Source organism: Acromyrmex echinatior, chromosome 16 (genome assembly GCF_024713525.1).
Source record: "Acromyrmex echinatior isolate Ae372 chromosome 16, ASM2471352v2, whole genome shotgun sequence".
Classification (NCBI taxonomy): domain Eukaryota; kingdom Metazoa; phylum Arthropoda; class Insecta; order Hymenoptera; family Formicidae; genus Acromyrmex; species Acromyrmex echinatior.
This window is the reverse complement of record NC_141867.1, coordinates 7,206,804-7,222,321: the sequence shown is the minus strand read 5'-3', so window position 1 is coordinate 7,222,321 and position 15,518 is coordinate 7,206,804. Positions and strand designations below refer to the sequence as shown.

Here is a 15,518-nt window from a genome sequence, read left to right as displayed (position 1 = left end):
AAAAATATTTATGGTTGAATAGAATTTGTTTGTGATTGCATGCAGTATCTATTTAATTCTATAAAATTAATTACAGATATTGTTATAGCGATATTACGACAGATATTATAATACCGCATATCGCTCACGGTATAATTTTTAGCGACATATATTTGCTAATTTCAAAGTGACCATATATTCCAAGAGATGATAAAATTTACAACTGCGCTATGAGCCATTTATGAGAGATTCGTCTTGTGGTGCGGCCGAACCATACAATGTTTCATAAACTAATAGCTATAATGAAACTGTTTAGCCCTCGATTTTTCTGTTAAAGTTTTTCGCATATTCGCTTGGCTGGGGCTCTCGCTTTGATCACAGTTTTTCTTATATAAAATATCACGGTTAAATATATTCTCGTTAGTGATGTATCTCTCTTGCACACGTTATTTAATGCAGCTATTTACAACTCATGATGATGCGATTTCTGTATGACGAGAATATAATAATATTTCATGGCATTTACATCCATTTAGTAAATGTATTTCATCATCAAAAAAATCATTGTTATTTTATGCGACAGGTTTTTCGCCTTCTGTAACCGTGGTAGTCGTGGACATTGTGTCCGCGCCAGGCGCCGGCTCGGTAGCACACGCCAGAGATGGGAACCTTTGGAAGAGAGCAGCTCGATACTTGGGATGGCTAGAATCACATAGAAAAAAAATTAGTTCCGCTAGAAGCATGTGAGACAATTCATCTACTTTACGTATTCTATCTGTAAAAATACATTCCAATGACGACATACTTCAGAGAATGGAATTGTTGACTTACCTGATGCCATACACAATGGGATTGTACACAGCATTGGCTTTGGCAAAGAGAGAGCCCCAAATTGTGAAGAGCGGGCTGATTTTGGTCGTCTCAAAGATGCCTGCGAAGTTGATGACTAGGTACGGAGTCCACGCCATAAACCACAAGGAGATGGTCATGAGAGCTACCTATAATTAGTAACATTGTTATAGCGACCATAAGTGAGAACAAATTGGTTCGAGAGAGTTTACAAACAAGAAGGCTTGCCTTTGCCAATTTGCATTCGGCGCTGGTGCTCTGGTTTTCGGCGGATCGCAGAGAAGCGACGTTCATCTTCTTCGCTTGCTCACGCATGTTCTTCTCATGAGCGGCAACCGCTTGAATGATGAAGAAGTAGCTGTAGATGATGAGGAACAGCGGCATAAAGTAGACAAAGATGCTATAGAACAGGATATACGATCTGGATACTATGTCCTTAGTTAAGTAATCGGTACCACAGGCAGTCATGTTGCCTTCGGGCACGTAGCTGTGAAAAGGAAATGTATGTTGTTAATAATTCATAATATTTTTTAATAATAGTTAATATTATTTTAGACTTTTTGCATCTCACCGATTCCATCCGAACAGTGGGGCGATTGTCCAAAGTATCGTGAAGAGCCAAATAGCGAATATACGAATAAGGGCGCCTTTAATGGTCATTGGCTTAGCAGACAAGCCTTTGACAATTACGTTATACCTATCGAATGCGATCATCGTCATCGTCCATATGGAGCCACACCCGAACAGGGAGCCCGCCATGCCGTACAATTCACAGAACAAGGGTCCTAGCACCCAAGTCTCATAATAGCAATTGATTACCTGTGCACATCATTAATTGAATATACAGATCACACCGAATATTATTGTTGCATCGAATATTTCGATCGTGAATATTTTGGATTAGAACGCACCATAGCTGGAGACATGCACAACATCATGAGGAAATCAGAGATGGCAAGATTGACGACGAGCAAGTTGCTCGGAGTGCGGAGACTCTTGGTGGTGGTGAATATGTATATCACCATGCCGTTACCGATGATAGATATTGTGCCAAGGACGCCGATAGCGAAACCAAGAAGTCCATGCCACAGAGGATTCATCGGCGGGAATTGGTACCAGTGAACGTCGACCATGTGGAGCATCTCCGGTGGCACTTTGTCGACCACTGTTTGATTACCAAATCCGCCTCCTTGTGCTGCCCACGTGTAAGCTGCATGGCTTGGTCCGGATACGAAAGACATGGTGAACTGCGAAAATCTCTATATTAATTAATATTCTCTTATGCGAGATTATTTATATACTATTTATAGTCTGGACTGCTTAGCGTTGAAAAAATTTGAAAAGAAAAATGCGAAACAAAAATAGGAAGTTATTCGACATCAGCAAGTTTGAGCCTTCATCGAATTTTCACGTTTTCTTGCAGATAATTACGGCAAAAAAAATAAATTCGTGCGGACTTGCCTCCGTTCGTACTTGGAAAAAATCGTCGTGGTGAACGAACTAATCCAAGTAAACTATAGGATCGTCGGCGTGATGTCTTGTAACGGCTTATCCGTGAAGACGCTTGCAGGTAGAGTTCCCTGTTCGGTTCACCATCGGCTGCGGCTCGAGGCTGCGCGACGACAAGCCGCGCTTAAATATACGTCGCGATCTTACGTGTTTGCGACTATATACAACATTTTTCTAAGTCAGCAAACAGTCTTAAGAAGTTCTCTATTAGATTACGCAGGATTTGGGAATACCTTGGGAGTACCTTGAGTTGTCGCACACAGAAACCTTATGAGAATGCAACAAGAATAGAATGTGGAAAATCACTTGATGGTACAGATTGATCAAAATCAACGATTCAATATCTAATCTTAATAAATTCTCTAATTGTTAAAGAATCATATTTATATTAAAATACCGTAAATAATTTTAACAAGTATTTGTTTTTATATATCTTTTATAAATTATTTTTTTAAATTTTTAATTAGTTTATATTAAAATAAAATATCGTAAATAATTTTAACAATTTATTTTATATATCTTTTATAAATTTTAGTTCACATATTATATATTATAGTTTCAAAAGAGAGTAGATTAGGAGGGAATATAAATTGTAAATACAAATAAATATATAAAGTTTTATTTTATTTAAGATTCCTGAGTAGTCACTACAGAAGAATCATTTGAATTGTAACATTAAAAATGACAAAAAATAATAACGTAAATTTGTGTTACACGTCATTTGTAAATAAAAGCAATTTAGATAAAACGAAATGATAAAATCGTTTTAAAACAATTGTAAAAATGAACGAAAGTTATCCTTATCCCCCCCTGACAGTCAATGTATTTATACATAACAAATAGAACTCGTCAATTTCGAACGAGATACTGCGCGTTAAATTCAAACGCAATCGATAGTAAGATCGAAATTTAAACTTCGAGATAATTCGTGGGAAATTCGATTCAAAATGGCTCGAGCCGAGAACTGCCGAGAAACAAACAGAAACAAATATTGGTAGAGCATGCAGAGTTGAATAACGGTTATGTGCGCCATAAGTGATGGACGATGATGGATCGGTGATAGCATCGTAATATTTGTATCAACGACAAGTACTTTCAAAGATCAACACGACAGGTATGCAAAAACAAAGTGCGTTTCTTTCGCGCGCGATAAAAAAATATTTTTAACAATTATTATAACCAACAGTCATGGAGGAGAGCCTCGAGGACAGTTTGCTGATGGACGATGGGGATGGCGTCGGGGAACTGACGGCGCAGACGGTGCTCCAGGAGATCGAAAACGCCTGGATGAACGAGAGATTCGCTCCGGAGATCTTGCCGCATCAGTCTGACCTGGTGGACTGCATGCTGCAACAGATCGCGCATATGGAAGAGAACATCAAGAGGTTAGACAAGAACGATCTGCGAGCGCTAGTCCACCGGATGGAGCTTGATCGGATCAAATACGTCATCAGCAGCTACCTGCGAACACGCTTGGAGAAGATCGAACGATATACGATTCATATTCTGTCGGAAGAGGCAAATAGAAGTCCGGAGGAGGCCTATTTGACTCCAGGCGAGTTGCGCTTTGCTAAAGAGTACCTGGCCAATCTGGAAACATTCTTCAAGACAGTGGCTTTGCAACATATGCCACCTAACTTTCAGCGATTTGAAGCTAACAAGTTTACCATTAAACCTAATCTGCAGGCGCATGTGTTTCTGCGTACCAATCAAAGGGTTACCGGCGTAGTCCTGCCTGGCATGTTGAATGAAGAGATAGACTTTGAGGAAGGTTCGCAGCATATCATACAGTATAGTGCCGTAGCAAATTTGGTCAAATCCGGTGTAGTGCAGTTGATTTGACCTAAGGTTGCAGTTGTTTATTCTTCTAGATCAAGGAAACAAAAATGTTTGTGATATATTTTTTTGTGAATCAGTATATACCTATATTTATTATATCATAAAATCTTAATACAATTATTAAAAAGAAATCTTTAATAATTTTTTTCAACTTCATATAAAATATCAAAATTTACATTCTTATTCGGCTATCAACAAGTAACATATTCTCTCATTTCCTACATGGAAGTTTAACATTGTATACAGCAGAGTTAGAAAGTAATATGTTATTTGTAATTGTTACAATTACTTTTTTTTGTGACTGTAATGAATACAATCCTTACTTTGTACATGTACACTACAACCTTAGATCAAAATAATTTTATTAAACAGTATTTAAAGTTTTACCTCAAAAATTAATATATGGTGTTTCCTGTAAATTTTTCTTTATTTCAAGACCTTTTTAAATTTATGTATAATGTAACAGAAAAGAATAGTAATAGTAACAAGTTACTTTTATAAAGTAACTTTCTTAACGTTGGATACAGCGTTGAACACATTGTATTCCCCGATAATTCAATTTTTTAATAGCCATTTAACTATCGGCAATAGTATTGTAGACTTATATTGCAATATATTGTACTTTGTCAGCATTTTTCAAATGAAATTTGATATTTGTATGATATTCAAACAGTTATAAAATGGTATCAATTCTATTAGAAGTCCTTTTATAAATTTTTTATAAAATGCTACTTACAAAAATTTAATAAAGGCCTAATTGTATGTAACTAAAAAGAAAAATAATAAATTTACTTTCTCCAATATTAACACAAATAAGCGAGAAGCTATATTCGATCAAAGAATCTTGATGTTCAATAATATTTTTTTGTGAATTTTACAATTTCCAGTTCAAGCAAACTGCACGCTGATTATTGTTTTGAAATACAATCGTAAACTGAAACTGGAGTACGTGATATTATAAATTAAATTGACTTCCATCTGAACCTTCATATATTTTGTGACGAACCTCCCTATATTTTGTGACGGCATCTTATCAATTCCATCACCAAAGGTAATAGAAATATTATTTCTTTACAGACATTTATAAAAAATTATTTAAAATAACTAAGTATTACAATCTCAGTTTTCACTAAAAATATTGCTTTAAAAAAAATAAACACATTGAATTAAAATTAAGTAAAAAGAAATAAGTAAATTTGTTCCTTTGTTAACACAGACATATGTTGTAGTATACTTCTAGCGTAAATCATAATAGTTCACGCCGTCGTTCATATGCCTGTAAATAAAATATTACACTTAAATATTTTTAAAATGTTTTTTCTCATTCTTTATCACCATGGAGCAATTGATTTACCTCTTTGGCACATTGTTTAAGTTGTTCTGTCATCGCCTTTCCAGTTTCTTGCACCATATTGCTGAAGTGACCTTGTTCGTTTTGTAACAAAATGTACGGATGATCGAATTCTAATAACTGACCTTGATCCATTATCAGTACTTTATCATTGTCCATTATCGTGTTTAATCTGTGCGCTATTGTTAATACTGTGCAATTTTCGAACTTCTTTCGGATCGTAATTTGTATGAGTGCGTCCGTCGTAGGATCCACATTGGCAGTAGCTTCGTCGAGCACAAGTATTTTATTATTCTGTAAAATCGCGCGAGCTAGGCAAATCAACTGTCGCTGTCCGACGCTGAAGTTACTGCCATCCTGTTCGACACGGTAGTCTAAGGAGTCTACCATGTGTTTTAATTTCACTTCTTCTAAAACACTCCACAGATCAGCGTCATGAAACTTATAAAAGGGATCGAGATTATCTCGAAGCGTAGCGGAAAATAATATCGGTTCTTGCGGTATTATGGAGATTTTATTTCTCAAATCGTGAAGCCCAATCTTTTTCGTATCAACGTTATCAATGTAGATAGTGCCGTCGAGTTTTGCCATGCGAAACAAGGCGGCAATTAGAGATGACTTCCCGGCTCCAGTACGACCCACAATTCCAATCTAAAAAATTATATAGAGAGAATGATTTAGAATAATTTAGGATATAATTATAATTATTTAGAATGATTTGAGAATTATTTGATAATGAATTTTTCATTTGTACAAGTGGTAATTACCTTCATGCCAGGTTTAACAACAAAACTTAGAGATTTAAGAACAGGTGATTTAGATTCGGAATATCGAAGATAAACACGGTCGAATTTAATTTCTCCCTTAAAGGGCCAATTACTCGACGGTTTATCTATGGGATTACTCTCGAACGGGTCTTCTTTTTCGAGCTCAGTGAATTGCATTATTCTTTCTACGCTCGTCATCTGTGTGATCGTCTCTGCGGTTTGACGCATTCCGTGCTGTACCATACCGCATAAAATGAGCACTTGCGAAATAGCTAAACCGACATGTCCGGCGAAAGTGTTTTCTAGCAAAGGCAAAAAGATCTGTAGATATTCTATTATTACGAACTCTGTAATTAGTAATAATTGTATCAAATACTTACCATCATTTAATACAACAAAACTGTACGTAATGATGGCGATAAATCCGATAGATACTATGTCCAGCGCTAAACCGAATACTGTGCCAGTTGCGATAATTAGTGAATAGGTGCTAGTGTGTAAATCTTGATGTTCGTCAAATTGTTTGCGAATCATCTCCTGGGCACCGATAGAACGTATTGTCGTCAGACCCGACAATGTGGAGTTTACATGCGAAAACATGGGACTCTTTGCTAAAAATTTAAATGAACGTTAATTTTGAACACGAAAGATTGGCTTTAGATTATCTAGAGAAGGAAAGTAATTTACCAACTCCTTCCAACCGTTTTGTAGTTCGCGCTATTGGAAGATAAATTTTTCTTATTATGCCAAACAAGAAAATCATAATGATTACAGCGAATACAATCCACCAGTTGATAATAATTACTTGAATCAGAATTCCAATCATCACCGTAAATATTTGAATGGATACTGTCATAGTGCTGGGCAATATTTCATCCACTGCGCCCATGTCCTTTGAAAAACGATTTAAAATTCGACCTAAGAAAGTACAATTCTTATTTACTTATATCCCGTTACGTTATATTAATAATTGCTGATTAAACACTAAGAATCGGTTGTTCCATCTTCGAATAAACTATGTGATAATTTACCTACTAAATAAAACAGTAAAAGAGTAAGAACATAAGAGAATTAAACCAGTGGAACATGATGTTTGATTTCCTGCTGGATTCCTAGCTAGATTGAAATCTAGCCATCATATTGACTGCAATATTGACAATGCCAGCATCGCAGTCAATACGATACAAGATTCTAATCCAGCAAGAAAACAAGCATCATGTGCCGCCGGCTTAAAAGAATAAGACAGTGAGCTAAAATTTACCAAAAAATGGAACAACCCAGCCTAAATCAATATACTTTACCAGATGGATTATTATCAAAGAACGACATTGGTGTTTTAAGTACGCACGAAAACATGAAATTATGTAAATTCTTGCTAGCATTCATACATATCTTGACGAAAATTAAATTTTTTATTGTCGTTACTACAATGCTGATAGCAATAAAACCTCCATAAATCCATAAAGCCATATTCGTATCGAGATAGTATATATTCTCATCTATAATTTTGATCTAATTTGAAATAAAGTAATAAAATATTTACGATACAATTACAAGACTGGATATATTATAGAAAAGTTGGAAATACTAACAGTTATTGATAGTAAAATTTTGTGACGATACAGTATCATTGGACATATCTTCTCTATAATAGTCTGTGGTTGTTACAAATTTGGTGAACTCGTTATTAATATTCGATGCATTTTCTATTTGTCTAGTAGATCTCAGTGTGGAAGAAGGCATTGTAAAATTGTTCATTGCATTATGCTGTAGTTCGTGCATAGCTTTGATACGCATCTCTTCTTGCCTCGTCCTGCATCATAAAATTTATTACATCTAGGGATAGATTCTTCCTCATAAAAACTTACCAATAACCAACCCAATAATCACAACCATTGCTTCCAATTTGTCCCAAAATCATACAAAACAAAAAGAAGACAATCATGATAATCGAAGCACCGCTACGAAAGTATTTCCAATAAATCGATTTTGACAAACTTCCTTTAGCCAGAAGCTCCTCGGTTTCTTGAGGCTCGGCTTTCTCCATGTCTTCATCATTGACATTACCGTTTGGAATTATATCAGACATAGGATTTGCATCAATTTTTAAGGATTCCTTCATCTTTTCGTTAACTTCTTCAGCTCTCATTAATATTTCCAAAAAAATCGTATGTTTTTCTTGAAGGGCTGCAAATGTACCTTCATCTTCAATTTGACCCTTTTTGAAAAAATTCACGTAATTAAATTTCATACACTTATAATAATGTGCAAATGTATTCACATAAATAATTATATGTATATGTAACGTAATATTTTACATACATTATTAAGAATAACAATGTAATCGCATTGTTTCAAGTACTGCAATTGATGAGTCACGAGAATTCTTGTTTTGTTTCGTAAGTAATTGTTTATACATTCATTAAATAAGTGTCTACCAACGTGAGTATCAACAGCTGATAAAGGATCATCGAAAAGATAGATATCAGCGTCTCTGTAGACAGCTCTACAAATAACAGATTATGTAAAAATATGTAACACTATTTTGCAAGTGCAATATAGTAAATTTACCTTGCTAGATTAATTCTAGCACGTTGTCCACCGCTGAGTGCCGTACCTCTTTCACCGACTAAAGTCTTATCACCATACGGCAGTTGTTCGAAATCTTTTATAAGAGCGCATACGTTTACAACATTCTGATATTTAACGTTATCATAAGGCTGACCAAACAAAATGTTATTTCGCACTGTGCCAGTGAACAACCAAGGATCTTGGCCAGCATATGATATTTTGCCATTTATTTGTATTTGACCTTGCGATAATTTCAGTTCACCTAAAATTGCTTGCAGAAAAGAACTCTGAAAATTAAATACAAACAGATTTTCTTAAAATAAATATTAAAATTTTTTATACAAAATATTACACACGCATACAAATATAGAAAGTATTCAATAGATATACCTTGCCTGCGCCCACAGGACCAATAATGGTGTAGAGTTTTTTGTCTTTAATTTGAATATTGATGTTATGTAATGTATTTACAATTTTAGTGGTTGTCCACGAAGCACTAACATTTTTCATTAAAATACTTGTGTCTTTGATAATTAATGAAGATTGTGTCAATGGAACGTTCTCATTCAATAACAGGAAATCCTAGTAAAAGATTTGAAACTTTATTTTCATTCTGTTAGCATTTCTGTATTATAATTATTTATTGCGTAACAAGTGTTTGAAATTTCTTAAATTTTTCTTATCTTTTTATTACGCTTTGATTTAACATATCACAATCATTGATTTATATTTCTTTTTATCTTTAAAGTTGGTCTCAATTAAGTAAAGTGATCTTACCTCAATTCTCTTTATAGAAACTGCTGCTTCAGCAGCACCCGCTACAGCCATAGGATAAAATATCGCCATAGTAAGTTGAAGAATATTAAAATATTGTGCCAGTGAGAATACTTTATCGGCGGATATAGAATGTCCACAAAGTACATAAGCCATAATTGTAAAATATAACGTTGTTCTTTCCGTGAAAATACAAGAAGCTAACGTGAAACCTCTTAGATATGATATTAGTGTGAGAACATCAATTTCGTATCTAGAAATAACGCATTTATTACACTAGATTTCTTCGTAATAACAATAAGACTGAAATATGTACCAACTTTCTTGCGCAATTAACTAGTTCCGCAAATGGTTTCTCCCAAGTATACATTTTAATAACTTGTATGCCCTTGATTATTTCAGACATCAAGCGAATTCTCTCGTCAGTTCTTACTGCGATTTTTAAACGTAACTTCGAGGTACATCTACTTATGTATCCTGCAAAGTACGTAAAAATTAGTTAGTACGTAAAACTTATTATATAGTTAGTTAATTATTATATATATTTGCAATTGTACGTTACCTTGAAGAGGAACAGTCTGAATTATTATGAAAAATACACCGGCTAACGAAGCAATGCCGACGCTCTGCCATATCATAAATGCAATTATGGATCCTTGTATAGGCAGAATCCAAATGTAATGTAACGATAAAAATAATTGCTCGAATTTTGACATGTCGTTTGATAACAGATTAACAATTTGTCCAGGAGTGGTGATTGTAGAACTGGATAAGCATAATATCTAAAAAGAAAAATAGATATTTAAAAGATTCTTAGAAAATGGACTAAAGATCTGTAAAACATTAATTAGCCTAATAGAGACCTTCCTATATATTAAGGAGGAGCTTGCTATTCTCACTCGCATTCCAATCTCCATTAAGCCCATATTCGAATGATGAGTTATCATCACCACTATTATTCCTAAGATTATTACACCAGAAGCGTAAAGATATGCTTCTTCCTGAGTAGATGCTGCTCTTGGATCAAAGTGCCAAATGAACAAACCCAAAATATATATTTGCAGAGTTCTGTAAAACGTATTTTTATGAGCAAATAGCAATGAAATCATTATAATATATAGTTACCTTACAACGACAGCTAACACTAAAACCCATCCTCCGTAATAAAAAAATGACCATATAAACGTTTTCTTCAAAGCTGTAAAAAATTTAGGCTTCCTACCATACTTCTTAGCTGCGTGCACTTCATTTTTCCAATTCCTGAAAGCATTTACATGCTAAAAAAATGGGATAATATTATCAATAATATATTAATGCTGGGTAGCGATCATGCAACTTTGTATGTATGTGTGTATATATACAAAGAATTTTCACTTTTTACGTTTCCGTCCTAAGAAAAAAGTTACATAATTGCTACCTTAAGTTAATTAATTGACGTATGATGTCAATGTAAATTTGTCTTAAAGATAAAATCATTTACTCTTCTAGTTTGTTTCCCAGAAATTCACTATCATCAGCTGGCATAATATTGTACACATTTTTCATCTCTAAGTCATGATCTTTTCCATACCAAATTATTCTTGCCAACCACCTTAAATATAACATAATAAGAAATTATGTAGTACATATTTAATTTATTATGAGAATACACTTTTGCTTTTATAAGATAAATATTTAATGAGACCAGATGTTTCCGATGAGATAGTAATGCTAAATGATAAGATCATGGAAAGTAATTTAAAAATTATTTATTATCAATGCAAATTGTCACTATGTATATAGCTGTTTCGTTTTCGGATTTGGTAAACGTTTGCAGTTGTAAATACATTAAGTTTGTGACATATCATAAAACTGATATCATAAAATCGGATTTCAGCATTTATTAAAATTAACTACTAAAAAGATGAATAACTGAGTAAGAATGATTTTCGAATAAAACAGTTCTGAACTTGATATTTCATCGAATATCGTCCTGATTTTAGTAAAAAAATCCTACTGAAAAATACTTTATAGATTTTGCCAAATTGTGATCGTAATCCTAACAGGTATATTTATGACTATTGCTGTGCATTTAATTTAAGTTGCTGAGAATTTTATATATTTCTTGATTTCATTTTCTTATTAAAATAAACATATTTGAATATTAAAGTAATCATATTGTTCTTCAAAAATAAATTAACTGTTATTATTATGTGTATTTTTGCAATCATATACATATTCTCTCCAACATAAAATTATTTTATTTAAAATTAAAAAATATAGATATTATTTTTATTATAAAATGTATATTCATAATTGTGCTAAGAATAATAAAACTAATTCTGTAAAACTGATTTCGGTCAGGAGGAGGTACGTAATTTGTCTATCATAGATATAAGAAGTAATATCTAGTAATTATTTAATAGATAAATAATCTTTTATTATTTAAAATACATATAATATTCTTATTTGATGTTTATCACTTTCCATGATCTTATCTCAAGGTTTCTGATAACTTAAATTATGAAACAAATGTTAAATCATTAGGAATCTTGAGATAAAATTATGGAAAGTGATAAGTAAAAGTATCATGTAATGTTTAATATAGTATTATTTCACAAATTCTCAGAAAAAATGCACAATAAAAATTCTTACAAAATATATTAAATAAAATAAAAATATTTTTCAATAAAACAATTTGCATTTGGTTAAGAACGAACTTATATTATATAAAAAATTCCTTTATTTTTGTTTCGAAGAAAATAATTAAATTATTTATTTCTAGATTATACACAAATAAGTATGATTTATTTCTATGTTTTTATATTTTTAAGGCTTCTAACTTAGCATTATTATTTCAATTATGAGCTAGTAATGCTGAATGATCTTTGAAAGTGATTTAATAATTATTATTTAATTTATTATTAATTATAATATATTATTAATTAATGCAAATTGTTATGTGCTATGTACAGTAAGTTGTTTTGTTTTCGGATTTGATAACATTTGCAGTTATAACACTAGTAAATATATTAGTTTTGTGGACAATTAATATCATAAAATTAGATTTCAGCATTTATACATTTTAATCAATAATTAATTAAGGATTAATTACTAAAAAGGTTAATAATTGAGTAAGAATGATTTCCATACTCCTCAACATTTAGTAACTATATACAGGGTGTCCTGTAAGTTTTTGCCAATCGTTTTTGTGTAAATAGAGTGAACTAAACTGAGTCGAAAAGTTCTCTACTATTTTGCAATTTTCGCAATGATTAACGAGTTATTAATTACTAAATATCGTTAAATATTAGTTTTCAATAATTTTTTATTCAAATACTATCTACTTTACAGAAAAATAGCGAGAGACAAAAATTGTTTATTTTCTTCTCATAAAATTCTGAGAATTTTTTCAGAATTTTTCAGAATTTTTTAATACCATATTTTCTATGTCTAAAAATAAGAAAATGCTATAAGAAGTTAATAAAAAATTCTGAAAAAATTCTTAGAATTCTATGAGAAGAAAATAAATAATTTTTATCTCTTGCAGTTTTTCTGTAAAATAGATAGTAAAAAATTATTGAAGACCAATATTCGGCAATTTTTAGTAATTAATATTTTATTAACTATTGCGAAAATTACAAAATGGTAGAGAACTTTTCGACTCATTTTAGTGCGCTCTATCTACACAAAAGCGATTGGCAAAAACTTACGAGACTGTAGGTCTAGATAAATATAGATACTATGTTATTTACTGATAAATATAAATACTATGTTATTTACTGATTTACGAAATAAAAAAGAGTTTCAGTGTATTTTCAAATTCTATTTTATTGATTGCAAATATTATTTTATTGAACAATATTTCTATTTAATATCTTACAAGAATTTTTATGTGATTTCTCGTTTATTTTGATAATACAATCTGAGACAAAAAGATATTCATTTGATTTCAGTGTACAGCTGTACTTCAATCTATCCTTATCACTCGTTACGTGCAGAAGGAAGATAGAGAAAGCCACTGGACTCCAACAAGACACTGGAGGAAAGAAAAGGAAGAAAAATGATGCAAAAATCAGTCAACAAGAACAGACCTACTGTGTAACACAGTAATCATTTCATTTTTGTTTAACATTAATGAACAACAAGGATGTAATGATTCGCTATTTTACTGTGTCATTTCTGTCTCTTGTTAAAAAGCTCTCAGAATGAAGCTTACAGTGTGTCGATATTGAACATAAAAGCCGTAAATAGCAGTCTTCTTCTGTGATTAATCCGATACAGAGTAACACAGTTAAATTTTTTTTAAATAATATCAATAAATGATTAGGAGTCTTAAAACATTAGTCTTGAATCTGCGTCAGAGACTGCGAATTGCGACCTAGAGAAATCGATCGTCTTCTCGTAATTATATGTGACATTGTTGCTTTTGTTATTTACGACCATACTTCAAGAATGATCAATTTAAACGATATATTCATGAGTCATGTAGCACATCCATATTTTTTAGTTCGAGCAATTAACTGTAATGTAAAAGCGACTCTCACCAAAAGAATAATTTGCTAATAGGATTCGCAGATATCCGTGGATTTGGATTGTTAACTTTTTTTGCGGCGTCCATGTTTCGATTCTAAACGCGAAATAGTTTTTACCTCACGATTACCACGTTATGTCGACACTGTCTCTAACTTACTCCAAGCAACCCAAACTCCAACTGCCTTGTGCATAGCACGTGTTACGATTTTTATATCGCATGTGACACACACACATGCAGACACAATTCACTGCATTCATATAGATCTGATAAATCGAATTGTGCTAAAATTATTACTGTCTCGTGTGTAACACTGACGAGATTATTTATAGAAGACTGTCGATCTTACGTAGAAGTTCGTGTGACTATTAAAGTTAATTTAATAAGAGAGTGTAAGAAATTTATAATATAGTAATAATTTTATGATTTATTATCTTAATTATTATTTTATAGTCATGTATATATATATATATATATATATATATATATGCTTAAAATTCAATAATTAATTTTAAATTAAAAATGTGATTTTATATAATGATATATCAGAGTGATTATCAATAGAGATAATAAATGTTGGGAAAAATAGTTGGTATTTTGAGACAATATTTACAAACTAACGTACAAAATTAACTACGCATATCTGTTTTTATCGCTCTTAGATAACAAAAATCATGGATTTAATGATATATATATAATTATCAAAATATAATTATCTAAATATTTATATGCTAATCGCAAATTTATATCAATCGTTGATAACGTCATCGTTATTCTTATTATCTCCAGAGATTCCGGGATCCAATTGATTTGCTGAGATTTGGTCAGAACTGGTAATATTTCAACACATGCGATAAAAAATCATAAGAAAAAATGAAAAATATTTAAAGATGTTACGTAATCCTATAGCTATGTCTTTCCTATCCTATCCTTAGTAGTTGTTATGTGTAAGATGTGATGTAACATTTTTAATTGTGGAGTCACTAGAAAATGAAACCTTTTAATTAAATTGTATTAAGTTTCTTGTTGCCGTCATGTTTTCATCATGATGATGAAGATGGAATGACAAATTACTCTCATTGCTATAACCGTATTATGGACAATTTATATATATTCTCATATTTTTTATACGAATTGGAACACTTCAGAAAATCTACATTTTTCCTCAGAATTTTTTATATATGTTAATTATGAAATATTAGATTTCTAAGATTTTTTGTAAGTATAATTTCTGATGAAATACTATAAAATTTAAAAAATTAAGTTTTTTTTTAATTATGGGATGAGAAATTCATCAGAATATTTCAGAATTCACATGTATGAAAAATCCTGAAAAAGAAAAGATGTGAACTTTCCGAATATTTCT

At 31.9% G+C, this 15,518-nt stretch overlaps 3 protein-coding genes and 2 long non-coding RNA genes across 8 annotated transcripts; 2 read left to right on the top strand and 3 right to left on the bottom strand.

Annotated features, from left to right (window-relative positions):
* Positions 1-35: 35 nt before the first annotated feature.
* Positions 36-2,462, bottom strand: Lop1 (long wavelength sensitive opsin 1). 2 transcript variants are annotated; one of them, XM_011061053.2, is made up of 6 exons: positions 2,290-2,462; positions 1,740-2,075; positions 1,400-1,647; positions 1,057-1,315; positions 811-977; positions 36-681 (listed from the first exon to the last, which is right to left on the bottom strand). In XM_011061053.2, exons 2-6 carry the CDS (start codon positions 2,067-2,069, stop codon positions 552-554), a joined length of 1,134 nt encoding a protein of 377 aa, XP_011059355.1. In that variant the 5' UTR covers positions 2,070-2,075; positions 2,290-2,462; the 3' UTR covers positions 36-551. The 2 variants fall into 2 exon arrangements, with proteins under 2 accessions (XP_011059355.1, XP_011059356.1); XM_011061054.2 differs by having other exon boundaries at positions 2,302-2,462.
* A 792-nt stretch (positions 2,463-3,254) lies between these two features.
* Positions 3,255-5,488, top strand: Sld5 (DNA replication complex GINS protein SLD5). Of its 2 annotated transcripts, XM_011061057.2 has the most exons (3): positions 3,255-3,451; positions 3,524-4,108; positions 5,064-5,488. In XM_011061057.2, exons 2-3 carry the CDS (start codon positions 3,526-3,528, stop codon positions 5,135-5,137), a joined length of 657 nt encoding a protein of 218 aa, XP_011059359.1. In that variant the 5' UTR covers positions 3,255-3,451; positions 3,524-3,525; the 3' UTR covers positions 5,138-5,488. The 2 variants fall into 2 exon arrangements, with proteins under 2 accessions (XP_011059359.1, XP_087270344.1); XM_087414218.1 differs by lacking the exon at positions 5,064-5,488 and having other exon boundaries at positions 3,259-3,451; positions 3,524-4,595.
* Positions 5,149-14,506, bottom strand: LOC105148967 (ATP-binding cassette sub-family C member 4). Of its 2 annotated transcripts, XM_011061056.2 has the most exons (18): positions 14,166-14,506; positions 11,120-11,230; positions 10,765-10,899; positions 10,503-10,707; positions 10,202-10,421; positions 9,960-10,116; positions 9,643-9,892; positions 9,256-9,447; positions 8,866-9,152; positions 8,617-8,800; positions 8,163-8,512; positions 7,887-8,107; positions 7,596-7,793; positions 6,982-7,212; positions 6,675-6,905; positions 6,295-6,596; positions 5,531-6,178; positions 5,149-5,452 (listed from the first exon to the last, which is right to left on the bottom strand). In XM_011061056.2, exons 1-18 carry the CDS (start codon positions 14,237-14,239, stop codon positions 5,423-5,425), a joined length of 4,026 nt encoding a protein of 1,341 aa, XP_011059358.1. In that variant the 5' UTR covers positions 14,240-14,506; the 3' UTR covers positions 5,149-5,422. The 2 variants fall into 2 exon arrangements, with proteins under 2 accessions (XP_011059358.1, XP_087270339.1); XM_087414213.1 differs by lacking the exon at positions 7,596-7,793.
* LOC147907103 (uncharacterized) lies at positions 9,616-13,658 on the top strand. Its single transcript, XR_015547660.1, has 3 exons — positions 9,616-9,712; positions 10,042-10,123; positions 13,575-13,658. It is a non-coding gene; the product is annotated as an uncharacterized LOC147907103 (long non-coding RNA).
* Positions 13,430-14,158, bottom strand: LOC147907102 (uncharacterized). Its single transcript, XR_015547659.1, has 2 exons — positions 13,838-14,158; positions 13,430-13,657 (listed from the first exon to the last, which is right to left on the bottom strand). It is a non-coding gene; the product is annotated as an uncharacterized LOC147907102 (long non-coding RNA).
* Positions 14,507-15,518: the final 1,012 nt, after the last annotated feature.

Excerpts from the sequence above, each read along its gene's own strand:
- Lop1 (XM_011061053.2), bottom strand. The coding sequence starts at position 2,069 with ATGTCTTTCGTATCCGGACCAAGCCATGCAGCTTACACGTGGGCAGCA. Across the intron at positions 1,648-1,739 it reads TGTGCATGTCTCCAGCTATG|GTAATCAATTGCTATTATGA; the intron begins GTGCGTTCTAAT and ends TGATGTGCACAG. Across the intron at positions 682-810 it reads CCCATTGTGTATGGCATCAG|CCATCCCAAGTATCGAGCTG; the intron begins GTAAGTCAACAA and ends ATGTGATTCTAG.
- Sld5 (XM_011061057.2), top strand. The coding sequence starts at position 3,526 with ATGGAGGAGAGCCTCGAGGACAGTTTGCTGATGGACGATGGGGATGGC. Across the intron at positions 4,109-5,063 it reads AGAGATAGACTTTGAGGAAG|TTCAAGCAAACTGCACGCTG; the intron begins GTTCGCAGCATA and ends TACAATTTCCAG.
- LOC105148967 (XM_011061056.2), bottom strand. The coding sequence starts at position 14,239 with ATGGACGCCGCAAAAAAAGTTAACAATCCAAATCCACGGATATCTGCG. Across the intron at positions 8,108-8,162 it reads GATTATTGGGTTGGTTATTG|GACGAGGCAAGAAGAGATGC; the intron begins GTAAGTTTTTAT and ends TTTATGATGCAG. Across the intron at positions 6,597-6,674 it reads TTTTGTTGTATTAAATGATG|AAAACACTTTCGCCGGACAT; the intron begins GTAAGTATTTGA and ends TGCCTTTGCTAG.